Source organism: Toxorhynchites rutilus, chromosome 2 (genome assembly GCF_029784135.1).
Source record: "Toxorhynchites rutilus septentrionalis strain SRP chromosome 2, ASM2978413v1, whole genome shotgun sequence".
NCBI lineage: Eukaryota > Metazoa > Arthropoda > Insecta > Diptera > Culicidae > Toxorhynchites > Toxorhynchites rutilus.
The window spans coordinates 163,356,277-163,377,455 of record NC_073745.1 but is presented as its reverse complement, the minus strand read 5'-3'; the positions used below and the strand labels follow the sequence as shown (position 1 = coordinate 163,377,455).

The following is a 21,179-nucleotide window of genomic DNA, read 5'->3' as shown; positions in this document are numbered from 1 at the left end:
TCAATGTGAAAAATTGTTATGGAGTACCGAAATCGATTGACGTAAAAATCTTATCAATCCATCACGAAATGACTGAGCAATAAGCGTTTGAAATTGGATAATTTTCACGATGTGGAGGATTTTCGATTTTCAATTTGTACCTCAATATGTTCCTGAAAGTCGTAATCCTACGTCAAAAAAGATTCTCAGTGGCATCGAGCTGCAGCGAGTAGAAATACTAAAACTTCATGTTCTCATAAACTGCCGTAGTATTAGGTGCATATTGCGCTTTTCGTGATTCCCACTTAGACTAAGCTGCTCAATCGAGAACCTATGAGAGAATAATCGTTTCCAAACTTCGAATAAGGGTTAGAAACCTTAAACGCCAGTCGATGCTGTCGCATAACACCTGATTAGGTTCTGATAACCCAGAGTGAGCATGGCAGGTTGTTTGTAGAATTTTGTAGCAGTACCAATATGGCAATAGATGGATCGCTTTGCCTCATCGACCAGTGTATTAATCAAGCTGTGAAGAGATCTTTTTTTTGAAGAACTTAAGACGGCTATCTTAGGAACAGTATTACCAAGAACATTTTGGATAAGCTGCACATTCAGCGAAAAGCGTTGATCACGTTTAAAGTCGGCGTAAGCTCAAGGAGCAGAAGCCGTAAATCGAAGAAGCCAGACATGAAATCTATCAACGGTGTTCGACCAACTGCGACAATTGACGATATACGCACCCTTTGCGACACCTTGCGACACCTCGTCGGAACGCAGTTCCAGATTTAAAGAACTTCCAATGACATCTGGGAAGCACTTTTTTGAGCGAAAACATTATGTGAAATAGTTGATTAACAGCGGAAGATCGAGAGAAACAATGAAATCAAATCCTATTTCATTAAGATCGACGTGCAACTGTCCAATCTAATACTTGCCTTGATCATTCGGGTCACCATGTAGTGCATTTCTAGCTGCACGATGAACGCATGATGTTGGATCTCTGTAGCATTTTCACACACCGAGCAATATAAATGCTTTTTCCCCAGAATTGAGCTGTGGTGCATCTCGAATACATCGAGAGAGAAACCACGTGGTTCGCCAAGGACTGCGCAAGTGCGGAACGAAACGAGCAAGAGGAGAATTGTTTACGAAGCCTTGTCGCTTGTGTCAGTAGTTAGCATACCGTAGACGAGTGGGGATCAGTTGCTCTTGAAATTGTTCGTAAGAATGTGTCTTCAGAAGCAGAATTTAGTCGATTCATTAGATTCATTTCGTGACATTATTACCCTTTTTCTTCAAAGAAAAAAAAAGAAAAATTTCCTTGATATCGAGTTTTTCATAGATCAATTCTTATAAGGTTGGAATGGATCATCGATATAGAGGTAATTTTTGGAAACACAAGTGAATTGCAATAAACCGGTTTTTATGTGTCTATAATTGGTGAACAATATATAGTGATTTTTGTGCTGTTCGAAACAATAGCTATAATAGAATTGTCATATGTGCAGTGCTGACTTCTATGAGAGTGAGGATATTTATTTGATTTTGAATAATTTTGTAGGTAATTCAAATTAGGCGTGAGCTGTGAAATTCGAGGACAATGTGCTTAGTAAAGAAAATGTATTGCTTCACTGAATAATAACATCATTGTTCGGAAAGTGAAGTAAAAACTATAAATAATTCTGATTTCGATTTCTTTTTCGTAGAAATATAAAAATTTTTACAAGCATTACAGTTTTATCGGTTGTCCGTATTGTGATGACGAAGAGTACTCAATTGTGACCACATTACAATGACATTTGGTTATAAATATGATATATTCATTTCATTATTGTATTGAGAAGAATGAATTAGTCCATTTGTACTCGAGTATTGTTATTAACAGTTTAAAAAATATCAATAAAAGAGATTCATTTCAAACTATGGGACGGAATAATTTATGATTCTAATCGTTAACTTCAAAACCTTTTTTTTTTTTTCAAAAAAGTCATTACAACGTAAAGATGAAGTGTGATTTTGATAATTTGAGGCGAAAAACTGAGGTATGTCTCAAAAAGAACCATCGATGGTGACACTTAGTGTCTATACATTACTTGTACAGATTGCAATTTGAACAAGTGTTATTTTGTTCAAGAGACCGTATCCATGTCAGTGGATAGAATACCGCTCCTGTGAAATTTTTTTGTTATGCAGAAAGTTGTTTTTCGGTCGGTTAATGATAATGGAAATCCTCCGAAAGGAAATTGTTTCCGGTCATAGAGAATTTATCAAAAGGAGGATTCTTTTTTACTGAGTAATAGTGTAGAGATTTTCGAAATTCAAAACAAGGAGAATAATTGTGAAAAGAATTCAGTTATTAGTGATGTTGCAACTTCCACTGTCATGAGATTAGCGAAGTTAGAGTTATCCTCGCAGCTTCAGTGCTACTAAGATCAGAAGAATAACCAAATTCATACTGATGATCTGGTTACTGTTCGTGTTACTAACCAACATGTCACATGTTACAGTTAACCAATTTTCATGTATATCACAATTTTAGATGAGCTGTATATGTATATGTGCTTTATAAAATTATTAAATCGTGTATAACGCGAAAAAATCATACTGATTGAAGTGAAGAAGAAAATCAGATTTGGAAGCTTGTGAGGAAAACACATAACTTTCAGGAGAACTTCAAACATTTTTATTTGTTTCAAATAAATTTTTTTTCGTTCCGCAGAAAACCTTTTACCGACCTTTTGGCGACATCTATATATTCGGTGAAGCGCTTCTTTGTAGAAGTGCATATCCAATTGAAGCAAAATGGTAATAATTCGACTGGGCCAAGTGCATTTTTTTGCATTTTTCGCAGTTTTAGCTGTGTGCGCCTGTGCTTTTTCATGCTGTGGCATTACTTTACCGCTTTACCTTCTGGACCATTCCGGTCTTTTTTCCATCAATGTAAAGTTTAAAGGGCCTGGCCGGGTAAGGGAGTAAAAAGTGCCCCCAAACCAAATCACCAACTGTATGGCAAATATTGTATAGGATATTAAATAAGAATTTTTGACTATGTGGTTTAACATAGGATCTATATTGAAAAACGTACTTTTTCGTTTATTTCACGCCATCCTCAAAAGCGAGGTAAAAAATTGAGAAAAATACTGAATGTGCATCTTACTATGGTGTCGAGATATCCGGATTTTCATTGCGACCGTACACCATTGCTCTTCGCACCAGCTATTCTTTCGACGCCATTTTACACTCAGCGCTTGCAATATAACACCCGGGTGACGTCTTTAGAGAACCCTTATTGAACTGACAGAAGCCAACATATCGAGTATCCCACTGACATTTTCTCTTTGTTTTCACATGCATTGGGTATTCCACTGTATCAAAAAAGTTATCAAGAAAAAAATTTCATCAAAAATTTTAGTACTAAAAAAATCTTGAAATTTCGAAAAAATTTTTTTTTGGGATTTAGAGATTCAGTACTATTCTAATTCATATTTAAATGTGTTTCTACGGCTTTTCTAGATATGTGTGATGTTTTTTTCAGATTTTTTTCAGTGTTGTGCGGTACAAAAAATTTTTCTTCAATATTTCCTAAGGATCTGGCTGGGTAAGGGAGTGAAAAGTCCCCCAAACCAAATCACCAGCTGTATGGAAAATATTTTATATGGTACTAAATAAAACATTTTGGCAGTAGTACCATATATTTCAGTCCTTATATGGTACACCATAGGATCTATGGTGAAGAATGCACCTTTTGGTTTTTTTCACGCCATTTTCAATAGCTTTGAGACAAAAGTATGAAAAAATACTGAAAGTACATTTTACTAAGGTGTATCGATAAATATCTCCAAACTATTTTTAGACCGTAGTAAGATGCACATTCAGTATTTTTTTAAAATTTTTATCTCGAAGCTTTTGAAGAAGGCGTGAAATAAACGACAAAGAACGTTTTTTACTATAGATCCTATGTTAAACCACATAGGGGTTCAAATAAACCGTTAAAATTTCTTATTTAATATCCTATATATTCTATTTGCCATACAGCTGGTGATTTGGTTTGGGGGCCCTTTTTACTCCCTTACCCGGCCAGGCCCTTTATCGTTTATTGTCAGTAGCGTCTGAATACATCTTTTCATCCAGTTTTGTTAACGTTATAACGAGCAAACGTGCAGGCATTCTTCACGGTAGATTTCATTGTTAACCGTTACCGTAGAGATGAAACATATTAAATATTTTTCGGGTAACTTGGCTTTCTTCTTTGCCCTGAAATGCTCTGCAATGCCGTTTCATGGCAGTGTAAAAAGACATACCAGGGAGCTGTCTGAAGTTTTCTAGGACATACGTTTCGTCGTCCATTCGATCCGTTTTCGTTCCACTTCCCTTCTTGCTAGCTATTGTGAAATGAGTTTTCTTAGTTTTCTTCTCGAGATATCCGAGATATTGCTCCTCGCACCAGCTATTCTTTCGACGCCATTTTACACTCAGCGCTTGCAATATAACACCCGGGTGACGTCTTTAGAGAACCCTTATTGAACTGACAGAAGCCAACATATCGAGTATCCCACTGACATTTTCCCTTTGTTTTCACATGAATTGGGTATCCCATTGAGAGTTTTGCTTGAGATTTTGCTAACGATCCTAGCATCAATCATAGCACCCGGCTGCAATAGAAACAAATGTTATATTTTCAGAAAAAAACAGACATACGTCCAACAATTTGCAAACTATGTCACTCATTGTTGGTGTATTTCCGAAGACGCGTGTGTTTAGGGGTGTCCAGATTTTGTCGCGAACAAGCCTTAGTAGGCGAAACATAGCATGTATTGGCCAGCAAAATATGATGTCGCATTTTTTTGCATTCGATATGAAGTGTATATGGGAGAAGCAAAACAATGTTCGAAATACTCACGGTTTCACGATGATTTCTGCCACAATTCTCATGAAATCTTACAACTACTTTTTTTTAACGGATGATAATTGTATCGTAGCTTATTTCCATTATTTAGGTGGTAAAAAAGCTCCAGAGAGCAGTCGTATTGTTAGTCCTCGTAAATCGTACCATCTCGAAAGTGATCGAAAGACTGCGAAGAGTGTTTCGCAAGCCGGGACTGACATCAGTGCGAACCATTGCGGCCACTACTTCCTCGTCTGGCTTGTCGTGATTAATGAGAAGACGTGATGGAACATTTGCATATCCGAAATTTTGCGTTGACACGAACTCGATTAGAAATGAAATTTCTAAATAAAAATTCTTTAAATTTCTAAAGTATAGCGAACCTTTTGTTTCGATTGTGAACAATATTTATCTACTTGCACAATTCTGCATATTTGGTTTTTCAATAGACCTTTTTGGAATAGTAAATTATTTGATGCAGATTATATTCATCTATATCGTATCATACAGTATTTACATTAGTTAACTAGAATTAACTTAATTCTTAACAGTAAGTAACAATGTATTACATTATCCGAATCTTTTTCTATGTAATACTTTGGTTCTTTTTTTCACAACGATTCAATATTAATTCGTTCCATATCGTATGGTTTTTGATTTAGTTCTTCAATAAAAAAGGAATATACGGCTTTCTCGGTTTTTCTTTGTCAGACCTTGCGTACTAGTTTATATTTCTCTGTATCACTGTTTCACTCAGACACATTGTTTTTGGTCTGAAATGAAAATCAATCGGGAAGTATGAAAAACATTAAATTAAAAATATTATTTTGCGATTTTTTCTCATTTCGATATATATATAATAAAAAAAATGATTTGGTGTCCGTGCATCAAGATTTAACGATTTATTTTGATGTGGAATCACGTCTAACTGGAATATTTGGGGGGTAAAATGAAAACCTAAACACAGAACATGCAGGAAAAAATGAAAGATTTCGAATGATAATAACTCGAACTTTTCTCAATAGATCGGAAAGAAGTTTGTATTAATTGATTCTACGCAACTATCACAATCAATAAAATGTAAACAATTGAACAACTGTGAAATGTTTTTGTTCTCATCGAAGTATGTTCCCTAACACAGCCATTAAAATCAATGTGCCTGAGGGAATCCGCTTTGCAGATACATGCATGTTGGGATAATTTTTGTTCCCATAGAAATATGTTCCCTAACACAGCCATCAAAACCAAGGTGCCTGGGGAAATTGGCATTGCAAATACATGCAAGTTGGGGGAATTTTTGTTCATTTTGTTTCGATATCTCTATAGGGTCATGAATTTATTGTTCATGATTTCGTACATTGCGGTCAGCTAACTGAGCTTCTTCTTCTTCTTGAATGGCGTTAACGTTCCCTGTGGAACTTTTGCCGTCTCAACGTATGCATTAACTAGCGTCATTTATTAATACTTAATTGAGATTTCTTAAGCCAAATAACACGCCTTGAATGTATCCCGAGGGGCAAGTTCTTGAATACGTGTGACCACAGTGCAAGTCGAAGGAAATTTATTTGACGAAAACTCCTCCTGCCAGAACGGGAATCGAACCCGAACACCCGGCATGATAATGTGAGACGCTAACCACTCGGCCACGGGTGCACGGGTGCTAACTGAGCTAAGCTAACTGAATAAACCAGGATGTTGATAACCATTTACTTACATGGCCTATATGTGATTCGTTCAACCTGTTTACTTGCAAAGTAAATGAAACATATTGAATCCAATCGAATTCGGAGAGTGGTTCTATAAGAGCACTCATATATATTATTGATTTGATGTTTTATGTTGATATAAAATGTATTATATCAATATATAATCGATTGCGAATGTAGGTTTGGAAAAACGAAGGAAGGAAACATAATCAAAATTATTTAAATCTTGTTAGCGAACGAGCTTCGCCGGTCTGCTAGTTAGAAAAAAAAATTAGAGATTGTCATTGTTTCTACGCTTCCGACGAGAAGCGTCGGAACTTCATTGAAGTTGTGTAGCGCCCTCATGAATTCAGTTCTGGAACGGCTTCGATCAACATGGAATTAAAAAATAAAAAAAAACTAGAATTAAACTCCATTGGAAAAACCGACAAAAATCGGAAAACATGACATGTTAGAAGAAAATGTATGTATAAGGACATCAACTACATGAAGTTCAGACGTAATACCAGAGGCTGTGCCACACTGAGCATTATACGCAGACTTACCAGTCCTCGTATAATGATCAATATTCACGAACAGCAGCTGCACAATAGATCAAAAAACCCGTACAATGATTCAGATGACTCTATGCCGAATCTCTCTCGTAAGGTAATTTCTTCCTGCTGAGATTTAGACACATCTTCAAGAGTCGATAGATCTTCGTCAAATCTTACAGGCAGGCGAATTTTGCTGCTAGAACAAATATTCGGCTTTACAGATGTTTGGATATCAACGGTTTTATTCTCTAAAGTATTTTTCATCGCAATGACATATCTGTTCATGATATACAATTTTTTGTTTGTAATAAAATTGTATAGTTACTTCTAGTGAATCTATTGACATACATAATATAAAAAAACGAAAGAATAATAAAGAAGATATCCATAATTGCTACAGACATCAGGTTTTTTAATAGTTTCTTTCGAATTTTTTTCACATATAATTCAATGTATATACATAGTTTGTACATATTTACCAATGATAATCAAAGATTTTTTAATTCCCTCTGATTTAGAATGTACATATTTAGAATTTTCAGTATAATCATCTGCAATTAAATAACTTTGGATGATTCGCCAATTACTAGTGTTTTTTTTTATTTACAGACCTTCTAAACTAATAGTTGTTTTTTTTCTACATACCATCGTACAGTAGTTGTGTTGTGGAATTATCAAGGTTCTCAGATGGTATCTTTGTTTTTTTGATTGTTGTATACTTGGGAAAATTGATGTTGAGGACATTTTCTATATATATAAAGTATTGTTATATACATCTGCGAACATCTTCGATTATATAAAACTATGTATGATGGCGATTACCCAAATTCACTTTTCATCTTTAATTCATCAATTACTTTGATTGTTTTTTCATGGGGGTTCCACCGAGCATTGACTCTTTTTTCAAAAAATTATCACTTGAACATCAATTTTGTCATTGAAATATAATGTTCTACAAAATTGTACAGAAGTTTTTTTTTTCTCTATTATACTGACTTTCAACACATTTCGACTGGCTCGTCAATTTTATTTCCATTTTTGGAAGAATGTCGGGAGTGGTTCCATGAAAATGAAGATATTATTGACCCAATATCAATACTTCTACAAACTTTTGAACAACTTTGTAAAACATAATATTTAAATGAGAAAATCGGGTTACGAGCAATGATTTTGCGAAGAAAGTTCATTGATCGTTGATTCCCCCACATCTAAATGAGTCACAACTTTAATTGATAAATTAATCCTATACTCGCGCACACGAGTTCAAAGACCGAAAAATCCAAAATTCAGTTGTGGAGATATAATATAATGTGGAGATATATATAATTGAACGAGAAATCTCCAGAAACTATGTTTTCCTCAACTTCATTAGTCATAGTCATTTAATAATGACTATGACTAATGAAGTTGAGGAAAATATATTTTCTGGAGATTTCTCGTTCAATTATATCCTTTTCTTTAAATGAATACCAATAACGCATAAAAAGTACACAATGGCAATATTACAGAGACACGTGTGGTCTGTGACACCGTGTGTGAGTACACGAGTTATGATTTTACGCACGAATACAAGAATAAATACGCTTATAATACGAAGCACCTGATTTTGATGATAATCTCAACATGGTCATTAAGAAACGTTCTAATAAACTGTATAAACTCCTAGCCAAAACATTTCCATCAAATGTATGGAGCCTAATTACTATCTTTAAAAAATAATGGCAAAAATAATTTGGTCAAACCTAGAAAAGAGCTCACCTGTCTTGCTAATCTCTCAAGGCTTGTTTTATGAAGATTCCCAGAAATAAAATTATATTATTAAGAATAAAATAAGAAATTAATAGAAAGCAAAAACAATTTTCCGTACTCAACAGTTGTATGATCAGTTGTTTTGTATGAAATGACAGTTCATCGTTGAACAAAAAGCAACTATTACCGATTACCGATGCCGATTCGTTTCGTTAAGACGCGTCCACATTACGCCAATCGGCCTTGGCCGCCCGGTGAAGCCGACTAAATGTGGACGTACCGCCCGGGCTTGCCGACGTGCCGAAAACCGACTCGAATCGAACCGAACCCGAAACAAGTGGGTCCGGTTCGAGAAAAACGAACCAAAACAAAACGAAGTAAATTAGCGTTGGCGACATAGTGCTTCGTGTGCAGGGTTGCCAGTAATATTTTTCAAAAAACTGGAAGATTGCTCTTAAAAAAACTGGAAGAAAACTGGATCCCGTGAAAAAGTTTTACTTTGAGAAGTTCGGCCTTGGTTTATCTAAAATCATTTTTTATACTTATTCCAATGTCCGAGAAATAGTATTCCCTTCAAAGCGTATAGTAGATCATAAAATAGCGAAATAAACCATAAATGAACCATTCGAGTAGATCAAAATAACGTTTCCCACAACTCGAATATTACTGTGAAACGACATTTGAGGATCTTTTCTTCTAAAACCTCTAAAAAATATGATTTTATTTGGATAAAACTTAAAAAATCTCATTTTTTTTGCTCGACAATGAAAATTATTGACGTACACGGTTTCTGGTTATAGATTACAACATAAAACCTAACCTGAATTGTCTGTTCTTTTCCTTCTCGAATTTTGACATTTTTGTAGTGTTTTTTGACCATCTTCGTAGCTATCTTTTTCGCACAAAGAATATGAAATAAAAAACTTCACCTGCGAATGACGGATCTCGTAGTAGCAAGTCCGAAAAAATAACCCAAATCCCATAAGGAGAACGATTGTAAGTTGCTATTCTTGGCTACCACCCAGAGAAAGATAACTCTCCACCGTTGCGACTGAAGTTCGATGCAGAGTACGCGCGATGGATAACGGAACATATCGCCGGGATTATTGGATTTAGAGGAGTACTCTCGGTTACCTTCTCAGGTTATTAAAAAAAAAAGACGGGTGGGTAATGTCGGGGACATAACCGGAGTGACGTAGGACTATACAAAGGGGACAGCTTTTGTTAAATATATATTTTAAAAATATTGTTTTATTTTCTTCTTCTACCTATCTACCTGAAAAATGGATTAGTTTACTGTTTACTCTTTATGAACATGTTGGTGGTTCTGAAAAGAACCTTTGGCGTTGTGTTTTTGCGTTTTTTATGAAGGCTCACCACCTAGCCCCGTACATGGAACACATCTTTACTTTGTCTTTGATCCCCATGTACGTCCATCACGACCATTTGTTTTAGAAAGCATTGAACTGTATTTCCTAAACTCTTTTTTGGAAGGTTTAATGGCCCTGAAAAGCGCCTTGTTTTATGGAATGGTTCCAATTTAGAATACTTAGTACTCGTGGTTTTGAAAAAAAAAAACATTTTCGAACGCCCTCGATGCCGCCTTGTTCTGGATTTGCCACCAAAGCAGTTTGTATAAAGAACAAACTTTTTTCTTCTGCTACCTGATGCCGTTTTGCGATTGCGTTTGCCACTCGCCACTCGCTGCAACTGCCTGTTGTTGTCTTGATGTGTTGTGTTCTGAATGCGGGTTTTATTATCGTCGCGAGCAGCTTTGCCAGATAACTCGATCACTTCGGCGGCCGAAACTATATAACGCCGGCTAGATGGACTGGTGCACTGGTACTAACGCGCTCGGCCTAGCTACCCTTGCTGAGCAACTGACGGACACACCTACGAGGAACTGCACACCTGCACGGCTCGAGTGGGACTTTGCCTTTCCCTTAACTTGTCCTCCTTTGTTACGTCCACGATGCCGATGCCGTTCAACCACACGGGTTTACGGTTTGAAAGAAAATAAGATATTTTTTGGGGTCCGCGTGTTTTATACTCTAGCGGTACACACTCACAGGATAGAGACAAATCGACAGACTCAGCCAGAGGGGCGAGTCCAACGAGACGAACGAATGAGCGTTAAAAGGCAGCGATGGCAAAAAAATAAATTCATTACGATTTGTTCGCTCGTTGGATTCACATGCAGGCTAAAAAGAGTCCTTTTCGGGATCACGAAATTATCTTCAATCTAAAGAGTTTATTGTTTTGTTATCTCTCGATATCCCCATCTTGTTCGGCTAAACCTTTCTGTTTAGCGATTGCGTTTGCCACTCGCCACAGCTTTCACAGTTGGAAAATTTCTTCCCATCCAGTTTTGTGACATGTTGTACAGTAAATTACATTCAATGCGACGTGCCGAAGCGCCACTCAGTGTCGCATTGGAGGCGATTTTAACCTGTAATTGAACATTTGCGATGACAGTTGTACAGTGTCGACTTTCAATGTGGGGTCATAATTTGGATCTCTATGTTTACAAAAATGTCCAACTAAATAAGTCGCATTACATGTCCGTCCAATTAGCTAAATGTCGAACTAATTGTAAATTAATGTACTTTCAATCTGGAAACAATTTAAGAATTGGTGAAAATTGAATAATCAGAAAAGTCCCCAACTATCAATAAGCTCAGAACAACTGGCAAATTCACATACTCATCAGATCCTGGCAAACAAATTATGAAAACATCAATTTGTGTTTTATTATTATTTTGGATATTGTTTTAGAAAGCATCGAACTGTATTTCCTAAACTCTTTTTTGGAAGGTTTAATGGCCCTGAAAAGCGCCTTGTTTTATGGAATGGTTCCAATTTAGAAAAGTACTCGTGGTTTGAAAAAAACCTTTTCGAACGCCCTCGATGCCGCCTTGTTCTGGATTTGCCACCAAAGCGGTTTGTATAAAGAACAAACTTTTTTCTTCTGCTACCTGATGCCGTTTTGCGATTGCGTTTGCCACTCGCCACTCACTGCAACTGCCTGTTGTCTTGATGTCCACCGAACCGAATGTGTTCTGTTCCGAATGCAGGTTTTCTTATCGTCGCGAGCAGCTTTGCCAGCTAACTCGATCACTTCGGCGGCCGAAACTATATAACGCCGGCTAGATGGACTGGTGCACTGGTACTAACGCGCTCGGCCTAGCTACCCTTGCGGGGAACTCCAGATCAACACGGTTCGAGCGGGATTTTGCCTTTCCCTTCACTTTTCCTCCTTTGCCATGTCCAGACATGGCTGCTTGGGTTGATTTGTTGATGTGTTGTGATGCGAACTGATGTGGTGTACGGTTTGAATGAGAATGATCGTTACGGCAGCGGAGCGGGGATTTTTAAGCTGACTGGCTGGCTCGAGAATTACGCATGTGTGAGACTGCGACCAATGTTTCGTTCATATTTTTTCTTTTTCCTTTCCAATCGTGCTTCATTCTATTTCGCTGCTGCTCTGGTTGCCCGTTTTGGTCGGTACGATTTGAGGAGCACAAAATGGACCAATCAAAAATGGGCACATAGTGCATTTGGACAATGCTTGATATTTCACAATTATTCAATCATTTATCTCAAGAAAAATGAAATGATATTCGTTATGATAGATGCGTAGATATATTTCCTATCAATTGATGCAAAAACCTTTGCGATCTATTGAGAAATGCTCGAGTTATAAGCGTTCCAAATCTTGCATTTTTTCCTACTTGTTCAGTGCCTAGATTTCCATTTCACCCCCTATATCTTCCGGTTAGACGTAGTCCTACGTCAAAATATCTCTCCTCTGTCCTGATGAGATTCATATACGTACGCGCGATGCATAATATCTTCAAGGTTCTAGAGGAGTTCTCTCGGATTCTCAGGTTTCCAAAAGATAAGTCTCCCCTTCCATATTAGAGTTCGATATATTGCCGGTCTGATTAGTTTTAGAGTTCTTCTGCTTTCTAGATTTCCTAATAACAACTCTCCGCCGTCGCAAATGGAGTTCTATAAAGTGTATACGCTATGAATAACACCGGGATAATTGATTTTCGAGAAGTTCTCTCAGTTACCGTCTTAGGTATCCCACAGTTAATTTTCCATCGTTGCGATTGGATTTCGATGGGAAATGATGCGATAAATAATGGAATGTATAGCCGATCCAAATAATTGTACAGGTTTTACTTTTTAGGTTACCTAAAAATAATCTTTCCCGCATGTTGTAACACATGGGATTTTCGGATTTTCATTTCGTGTTCGATTTCGATGTTCGATTGATGTAAACGGATGTAAACGGATGGAAGATTACTTGGTTTTCATATTCATATCAATTAAAAAGATGGAGCACATTGACACTATGATCTTCTCAGCTTTAGAATGATTTGGAGAACCTATCACGTCTGATACTAAAACGTTATATAAACTCAAAGCCAGCATAGCACGCGTGCTCTATGAATTTTTGGGTATTTTTTTTTGTTATGGACATTGTAGATCAATTGGTCTGAACTTCAGAATGTTTTGGAGGACCTAGAATATATAATATTTATATAAACTCAAAGACATTGTAGCACGTTGCTGCTTGGTAAGGTACCACACGCACTGCGCGCTAACCGTATTGATTTTCGGATGTGTAAGCAGGAGAAAAATAACACTGCGTAAGAAAAGAAAAGATACACTTTGGATCGATCGAACGAAAAATGTCAAAAAACAAAATTGGCCAAGTAATAGGAAGGGTGAGGGAGGGATAATGTTTATGCATAATGAATATATTTTACAAAAACCTGGTAAAATGAAACAACCATATAAAAAAACTGTATAAAACTGGACAATATTTTAAAAAACTGGAAGATTTCAGGGTTTAACTTTATAACTGGATCGAGGAAAAAAAAACTGGAAGAATCCAGTTTAAACTGGAACATTGGCAACGCTGTTCGTGTGTTCGTGATGGCTTCGTGCATCCGATGGGACTTCGGTTTCGTGCACCCGATGGGGCGTCCACAGCGTTGCCAATGTTCCAGTTTAAACTGGTTTCTTCCAGTTTTTTCCCTCGATCCAGTTAAACAGTCAAACCCTAAAGTCTTCCAGTTTTTTAAAATATTGTCCAGTTGAATCCAGTTTTTTTTATATATATGTGCTTAAGTTTTACCAATTTCATGTAAAATAAATTCACAATAAGTAAATATTATTCTTCCTTCACCCTTCCTATTCCTTGACAAATTTGGAATTTTGTTCGATCGATCCAAGGTCTATCTATCTATCTTTTTTTACACACTCTCAGTGTCATTTTTTTCTGCTTACACTTCCAAATTTAATAAGGTTAGCGCGCAGTGCTAACCCAAGCGGCAACGTGCTACACTATCTTTGAGTTCATATAAATATTATTTGCTCTAGGTCCTCCAAATCATTCTAAAGTTCAGTAGATCATAGGGTCAATGTGCTCCATTGACTTTTAGTTGATATGATGTAAAACCTACGTAATCTTGCTTCCGTTTACATTAATCGATCATTCGACGAAATTAAAATCCAAAAATCTCATGTGACACAACATGCGGCAAATATTGTCTTTGGGTAACTTGAAACGGCGGAAAGTTGACTGTGGGGTCCCTGAGAAGGTAACCAAGTAAACATCTCTAAAACCAATATTCCCTGCGATATGTCGCGCGTGCTCTGCATCGAACTTCAATCGCGACAGCGAAGGCTTATCTTTTTTTTCGTAATAGCCATAGATAACAGCTATTGAAGCATCCTCCCTAGGGGCAGAGGGTCCAAGCTCTGTTTCTCAATAGTTTCAAGATATTTTTCGGACATGCTTCTATAGAGATCCGTCATTCGCAGGTGGAGTTTCTTTTTATTTCACAATCTTCGTGAGTGCAAAAAAGTGTTCTATAACCAGGAACCGTGTCCCCATACACCTCAATTAATCACTTATAGCAATAAATACGATATTTTCAAAATTTTATCCAAATAAAGCTATATTTTCTAACGGTTATAGAAAAAAAGATCCTCAAATATTGTTTCAAAGTAGTGATTTGCGTGAGATTTGCGTTATTTTGATTTGCTCGAACGGTTAATTAATGGTTTATATCGCCATTTTATGAACCACATATAAATACTACACGAAGCTTCAAAGGAAAACCTTTTTTTCTTCAAGCATTGGAATAGGAAAGAAAATTATTCTAGATAAATCGAAGTCGAAACCGATTTTACAGAATCCAGGTTTCTTCCAGTTTTTTTAAGAGCAATATTCCAGTTTTTTGGAAAATATTGTTGGCAACCCTGGGCGTCCACATTACATAACGAACCGAATATGCCGCCTGGTATAGGCCGATCGGTATCATTCGGCATAATGAGGAGGCGCCTTTAATCATTTTGTGTTTTCGATTAACGAACTATTGTCTTCCAGACGGGGTGTATGGTCCATGTTAGGTTGATATATCGATTCATCGATTTTATTTCAGATAGTTACTAACAGTAGAGAATGTCGATGAAGAGAATCGATCAAAACATATAAGTCCTATTGAAAGGTTAAGTCTGATATAGAGATATCGAATACAAATAATGGGCCAATCGGTCACGCTGCCACGAGCATCTGATGCTTCCGAATGGGAATATCAGCTGGACGACATCATGGCTTACCCCATACTTCACAGCAATGTTTCGTTGTGACTCCTTACGCTGTCACGTAAAATCAAATTTCGGAGATTGGTTCTCCACCCCTTTTCCGGAAGCTTCCTCAGCTTCAAAACACTGTAACTCTGAGGATTTGGGATAGGGCTCTCAGGGTCGCTTATTCCTTAGCCGGTTACTGGTGAATACCTTCACCTCTCGCAAACAGGAGCTCTCCTATATCTTCTCGCACTGCCAGGAAACCTCACGTACCAAAGAAGCCACCTGCTAAGCCCACAAGCCGCTCTAGCTCAAAGGCTATGCAATGTCAGCACCAGGACCCCAAATCTTCGAAGGTGGAAAATGCAGAACGACTACTCTCAGTAGCTTCACTTCGACTAGAACTGCTTCGGCAGTCGCCGTCAACAAAAAATGAATTGACTAGAAAATGAATTGACTAGCGTTGACAAGCGAGGATGACTGATGAACTAGTTCAGTCAGTGGTTATTCTAACTGACGCGACTAATGAATAGAAATCTGCCTCTTCATTCAACTGACTTCAATCCACATTTTTACCCCCCTAGGAACGAAATTGTTACCCGCGTACGCAATCTTATTTTCACGTCCATATAAAGAGGAACGAAAATTTAATTTCTGATGCAAAAAAAAAACTAGTTATCCCATTAATGGACACTTTAATGTCTACCCATCGTGAACTCAAACCAACGAACCTAGACAGTTATCAGGTATGCTATAAAGGTCCTCGCGTTAGCATATTAGTTAATAGAGTACAAAATAGCGCACACACACCGCACGTGTGAGTAATTTTCGTGTACGATACAAAAAAAATCAAGCTCACCTGTTTTGTAAGCAGATGCGAAGGTACATCATGTATTATGCATTCTTTCTTCCAACTTCCTTCCCATGAATGTTGTATGTAACACAAAATTGCGTGCAATAATTCGCTTTATCTAACAAATTAGCAAGCTGTTAAAGTAATCAGATACAAGATTTCATGCATCACTCAAACTTCAAGCAAGATTTCATCATAGTAACGAGGAAAGTATCATCCATACAGTGATCGTTCATTAATTAGGAGGAGGCTGCGATTATCATGCGAAGACTTATTAAGATCGGCATATCATCGCATCACAAAAATGAAACGAAATGAAATATTAATATTCTCAAAGACTCAATTCCTTCTATGATAAATTGAGCAGTGGAACCAATACGACTTGATTGTGATAGTCTGCAAACGAACATTATTTCACCGAAGAAGCTAAGATGCCTAATAATAAGAATAAGACAATGGAAAGAAATCACAATACCATTAAATACCAATACCATTAAAAAATAAAGCAAATTCATGATTTCATGTGAGGAGGCGATCTGGCGTAGTGGTAACATCCATGCCTCTCACGCTAAAGGTCACGAGTTCAATTCTTACTCCCGACATTCTTCCAAAAATGGAAGTAAAAGTAACGAACCAGCCAAATGAGTTGAAAATCACTATAATACAGATAAAAAAAATGATTTCATGTGTATTTTACCTCAAAATATCACGAAACCGTGAGTATTTTCAACTTGTTTTTTCGTTTCTTCCCCATAAATTCCAAATTCAATGTAATCAATGACGATATATTTTTTTTTGTTTACCGTTTCACATATACTTCATCTACCTTTCCATCCTGTTATGTGTCCCACTGATATTCATTAATCATTTTCAGTTAGACAGTTAAACTTCCAACCAAAGAACAAAGAAAGACAATAAGCCGTCTTTCTTTGTTCTTTACAAACCGTTTGAAGGGCTACTATTTAGAGTTTCAAAAGAGTTAAACTAACAGATTTCTGAACAATGAAAACAATTACATTTAAAATAACCAAGTGTTCTGAACAATCAAAGTCCTACGTCAAACTTCCGTCCGTGCTCGTTGGCTCAGACCCTTCTATTTTTGTTGTTTTTGTTGTGTTTTTCTAAAAAATAAATCAACTATACTGAAATGGTAAAAATGGTCTTTTACGTAGTATTGAATGGAATACCGAAAAGTTTGAAAAAACTTTTAATATTGCAACACTTTGATTTCAAATGGGCGTGAGCTTATTTTAGTGCCCATCACCGTAGTGCTCAATATAAGATTTTAAACAACGAAAACAATTCGCGATGACAGAGGAATAGTGTCTGGTGGCCACTTCCAATTAGGGGCCACAATTTGGGTCCCAAACTCGTTAGTCTAATCCCTATCAGATTAGAAAACACGAAGCTAGTTTTCATATGTTAAAATTTGAATGATAAGTATAACATCATGGTATTTAATCACTTAAAAAAACATTTCTGATTATTGTTTAACCATTTGTCTATACATTTCCAACATTGTTACTGAAGCTTTTCATTATAATATGAAGTTGTCTTCAGAACAATTTTCGTACAAGATTTTTGCACCACATGAAAAAAATGGTTTTTCATTTAAATAGAATACTAATTTGGTACGAAAAAGTTAATTTTCATTCATAATTGCAATTTTAAAAACGTGCCTGAAAATCAATTATTTTTTCACGCTCCTCTAAACTAGTTAACGATGCTCAATGCCGTCAACACGGATTACCTAGTGATTGGCAAACGTATAATTGAATGGTAGAATGGCATTCAATAATATTTGTATTTGTGTTCCCTGTCGTCGTCCTGCTTGATATTCTCGTGGAATTTATGGATTAGTCGCCATGGGCAAACGTGTAGTCCACTGCATAATCTATTTGGTTGTCGCTGATCATTAAAAATGAATTGCGGTTTGTAACAATTACCAAATTCGATAACAGCAAGGCTATCTTTATTCAAAGCTATCATTATTCCTTTCTTCAAATTTGTCACATAACGCCGACCAAATGAGCTCCAAAAAATCATATAACTGAAAAAAAAATTGTACTTACTAGTATGATCAAAAATATAACGGTTTTATATTTTGTTTTCTTTTTTTTTTCTAGAATCGAGCATCAAAATTCCACCTGAATTAGGATACGTCACCAAGGGGTTGGTAACAGACATATCTCCTTGAAAAATGGTATGTATCACAGCAATTTGCACAGACGAGGAAGTGGACATCCTTTGTAGGTGACATATTATCTATAGTGTTGTATGGAATATTTATAAAAAGCACCAATCGACCTCCCGAAATATAACCATTGTAAATTTATTAGATAACTGAAAACAACAATGATACAAAATAATAAATATATTAACATATTAATCTTTCTCGTATAAACTATGAATTGATTTATTTTAAATATATTTCATTCAATTTATATTGTATACACAATGTCAGAATTTATCATTGTACCACATGCTTTCGCGATACAAATATATTCCAATGAAAGTTTCGAATGGAACAATCGTTCTATTTTATCAATTGTCTGCATGATATGCATGCCGCATGTTATCGAGACGAATATTTCCGTATAGTATTTGACATTTTGTTATCATGTTACAGTCCTGATGAAAATGACATTGATTTGGCGGATATCCATAGTTCGATTGCCGATGGCGAGGAACCCGAAACTCTAGATCTACGCCAACAGCCGGCAGCTTCTTTGGAAAGCCAGCCACTGGAATATAAGGTGGAGCCATCCTGTCGAAAACGTCCGAGAAATCCAGTTGATAATAGTCAATACTACCATCAAGATGAGCTGGAAAACTATCGGAAACGTCACAAACTTAACATGCAGCATTACTACGATGAAGCGTATTATGCGGCAGAAAAAAAGATGCGGAATCCTTTCTTGGATGAATCCTTGATGAAGCCCTTGGATACGTTCGAGAACTATGCCAGGGGGTCGATGAATCCAATAAACTATACTCTCACTGCAGAGGCCATAAACAGACGCATTCGCAGCACATTGGGTCTGGAGGATGACTCATCGGCGAACTTTGACCGGCAAAGATCACCTTCGAACGAGGAGTGCTGTACGGCAAATCAAGACTGGCTAATGAGAAGAGGTCCTTACGTCGGAAATCAGTTCACCATAGCGTCATCCCAGATTGACATCAGTCCATCATCATTCGCTCACGACGATAACAATAACGTCGATAAAAAACTTTTTCAATAAACTGTATTGCTAACACATGTTAAAAATGGTTTGCCATTGTCGTTGACCGCAAAATAATCGTTTTGATAAACTCTGACAACGTGGATCATATTTTGCATGAGGTTATACACGATATAATCTGCAAACAAAATTCGAAATTTACTGAGAAATATTCAAGCCTGATGCAAACGTGAATCAAACAAAATTGTAGTAAGACTTAGGATGTCAATCAGTGCCAACATAAAATGTTAGAACACACTATCAGATTTCGAAAATTGGAACCACTGAATTATAAAAGAAAGTGAGGTGGTATGAGGAGGATATAAAATAATTAGACTGATTAGATAATGTGTGCGAGTACTCAATCAAATTCATGTAGAAAATAGAAGGGATCGATAATACTTTCTAAAAATTACACTGATATGAGCTAGCGTATAAACTTTTCCCAAGGAATGAAAATGAAACGAAATGAAAGTATCTTTGAAAATATATTCCAACTGAACCCAACCTGCGTTTACTTGTACGGAAATATGAGAAAAAACATATCTTGTGTTTTAGTTTTCAATCGTGCAAATGGATACATATCTGACATTTTAGAGGATACTCAGAAGAACTCAAAGAATTCGAATTATTTTGTTAGTTTGTGACACTTTACATTCTTGACATTCCTCCAAAGTTTTGGAATATGTGCTTGCCTACATGGAAAACTTTGTGCTTGTCTGTATGGAAAACTTTAGAAGGGGTTGGGGATATTAGAATGTCTACACTGGGTAAATGTAATGTTTGATTGGCAAGCAAGCAAGTGCGTGGCTCATCGATGCAAAAAGATGGTAGTTGGAAGGAGCCAAGTCTGGTAAGTAAGCCACATGCGAAAGAACCTCCCAACCTGATGACTCAATCGTTTCCTCAACCGGTTTTGCAGTGTGTTATGAAGCCTTATCATGCAACAGAATCACTTTGTGTTACCTTTTTTGGTACTTTGGTGGTTTTTATACAAAGCTAGCCTCAAAAGGATCATTTGTTGTCGGTATTGTTTAGAACTAACGGTTTGGCCAGGTTTGACTAGATTCTAGTAGATCAAATCGTTCTGATTCCATTAAACACAGAGCATTGTCCTTCGTCCAGAGCGGTTCGACCGTGCCACCGATGTTGATCCCCTGAACTTACTCAAGATCTTCGACGCGTAGGATTCTCGAAATAAATCCACTTTTCGTCACCAGTCACACTATCGGAATGGAAAAATGACCGTCCTTTGTACATGGCGAGCATCATTTCAGGAGAATGTGAGAGCGTTTTTCAAGTCTCCTCTCGGAAGATATCTCTATAGGCTAGGTGAAGCAGTATCGTTTTGGCTTGAGTAAGATGTTCTACGGAAATTAATTACGTAGTGGGAATTGAATTGGTGCTGACTTTAGCAAGTGCATTGTTGATACAAGTACAAGCAAATGGCAGTGCAGCTCAGTAGGCGTCTGCACGAGCTCCAGCGGAGGAACAAAAAGCTGCACGAGGATGGCATTTGAACGATTGCGACTAATTGTATGATCTCCAACACATCGTCATCAACTCCTAATGGCTTCAAAATAGGTCAGTTATTAGATGAACTCGACAACCATGTAGGTCCACGCTTCCACATGCTAC

At 36.9% G+C, this 21,179-nt stretch overlaps 1 protein-coding gene across 3 annotated transcripts in view; it reads left to right on the top strand.

Annotated features, from left to right (window-relative positions):
* Positions 1 to 20,048, top strand: part of LOC129769455 (uncharacterized) — a 29,401-nt gene extending 9,353 nt beyond the window's left edge. For 2 of the 3 annotated variants that reach the window (XM_055771740.1, XM_055771739.1), the window contains exon 2: positions 18,444 to 20,048. In XM_055771740.1, coding sequence (XP_055627715.1) covers positions 18,840 to 19,562 — 723 coding nt within the window. In that variant the 5' untranslated portion in view covers positions 18,444 to 18,839 and the 3' untranslated portion in view covers positions 19,563 to 20,048. Of the gene's footprint in view, positions 1 to 1,154; positions 1,362 to 18,443 lie in introns of those variants that run through there. The other variant, XM_055771741.1, reaches the window with a different exon arrangement.
* The last annotated feature ends 1,131 nt before the right edge of the window (positions 20,049 to 21,179 follow it).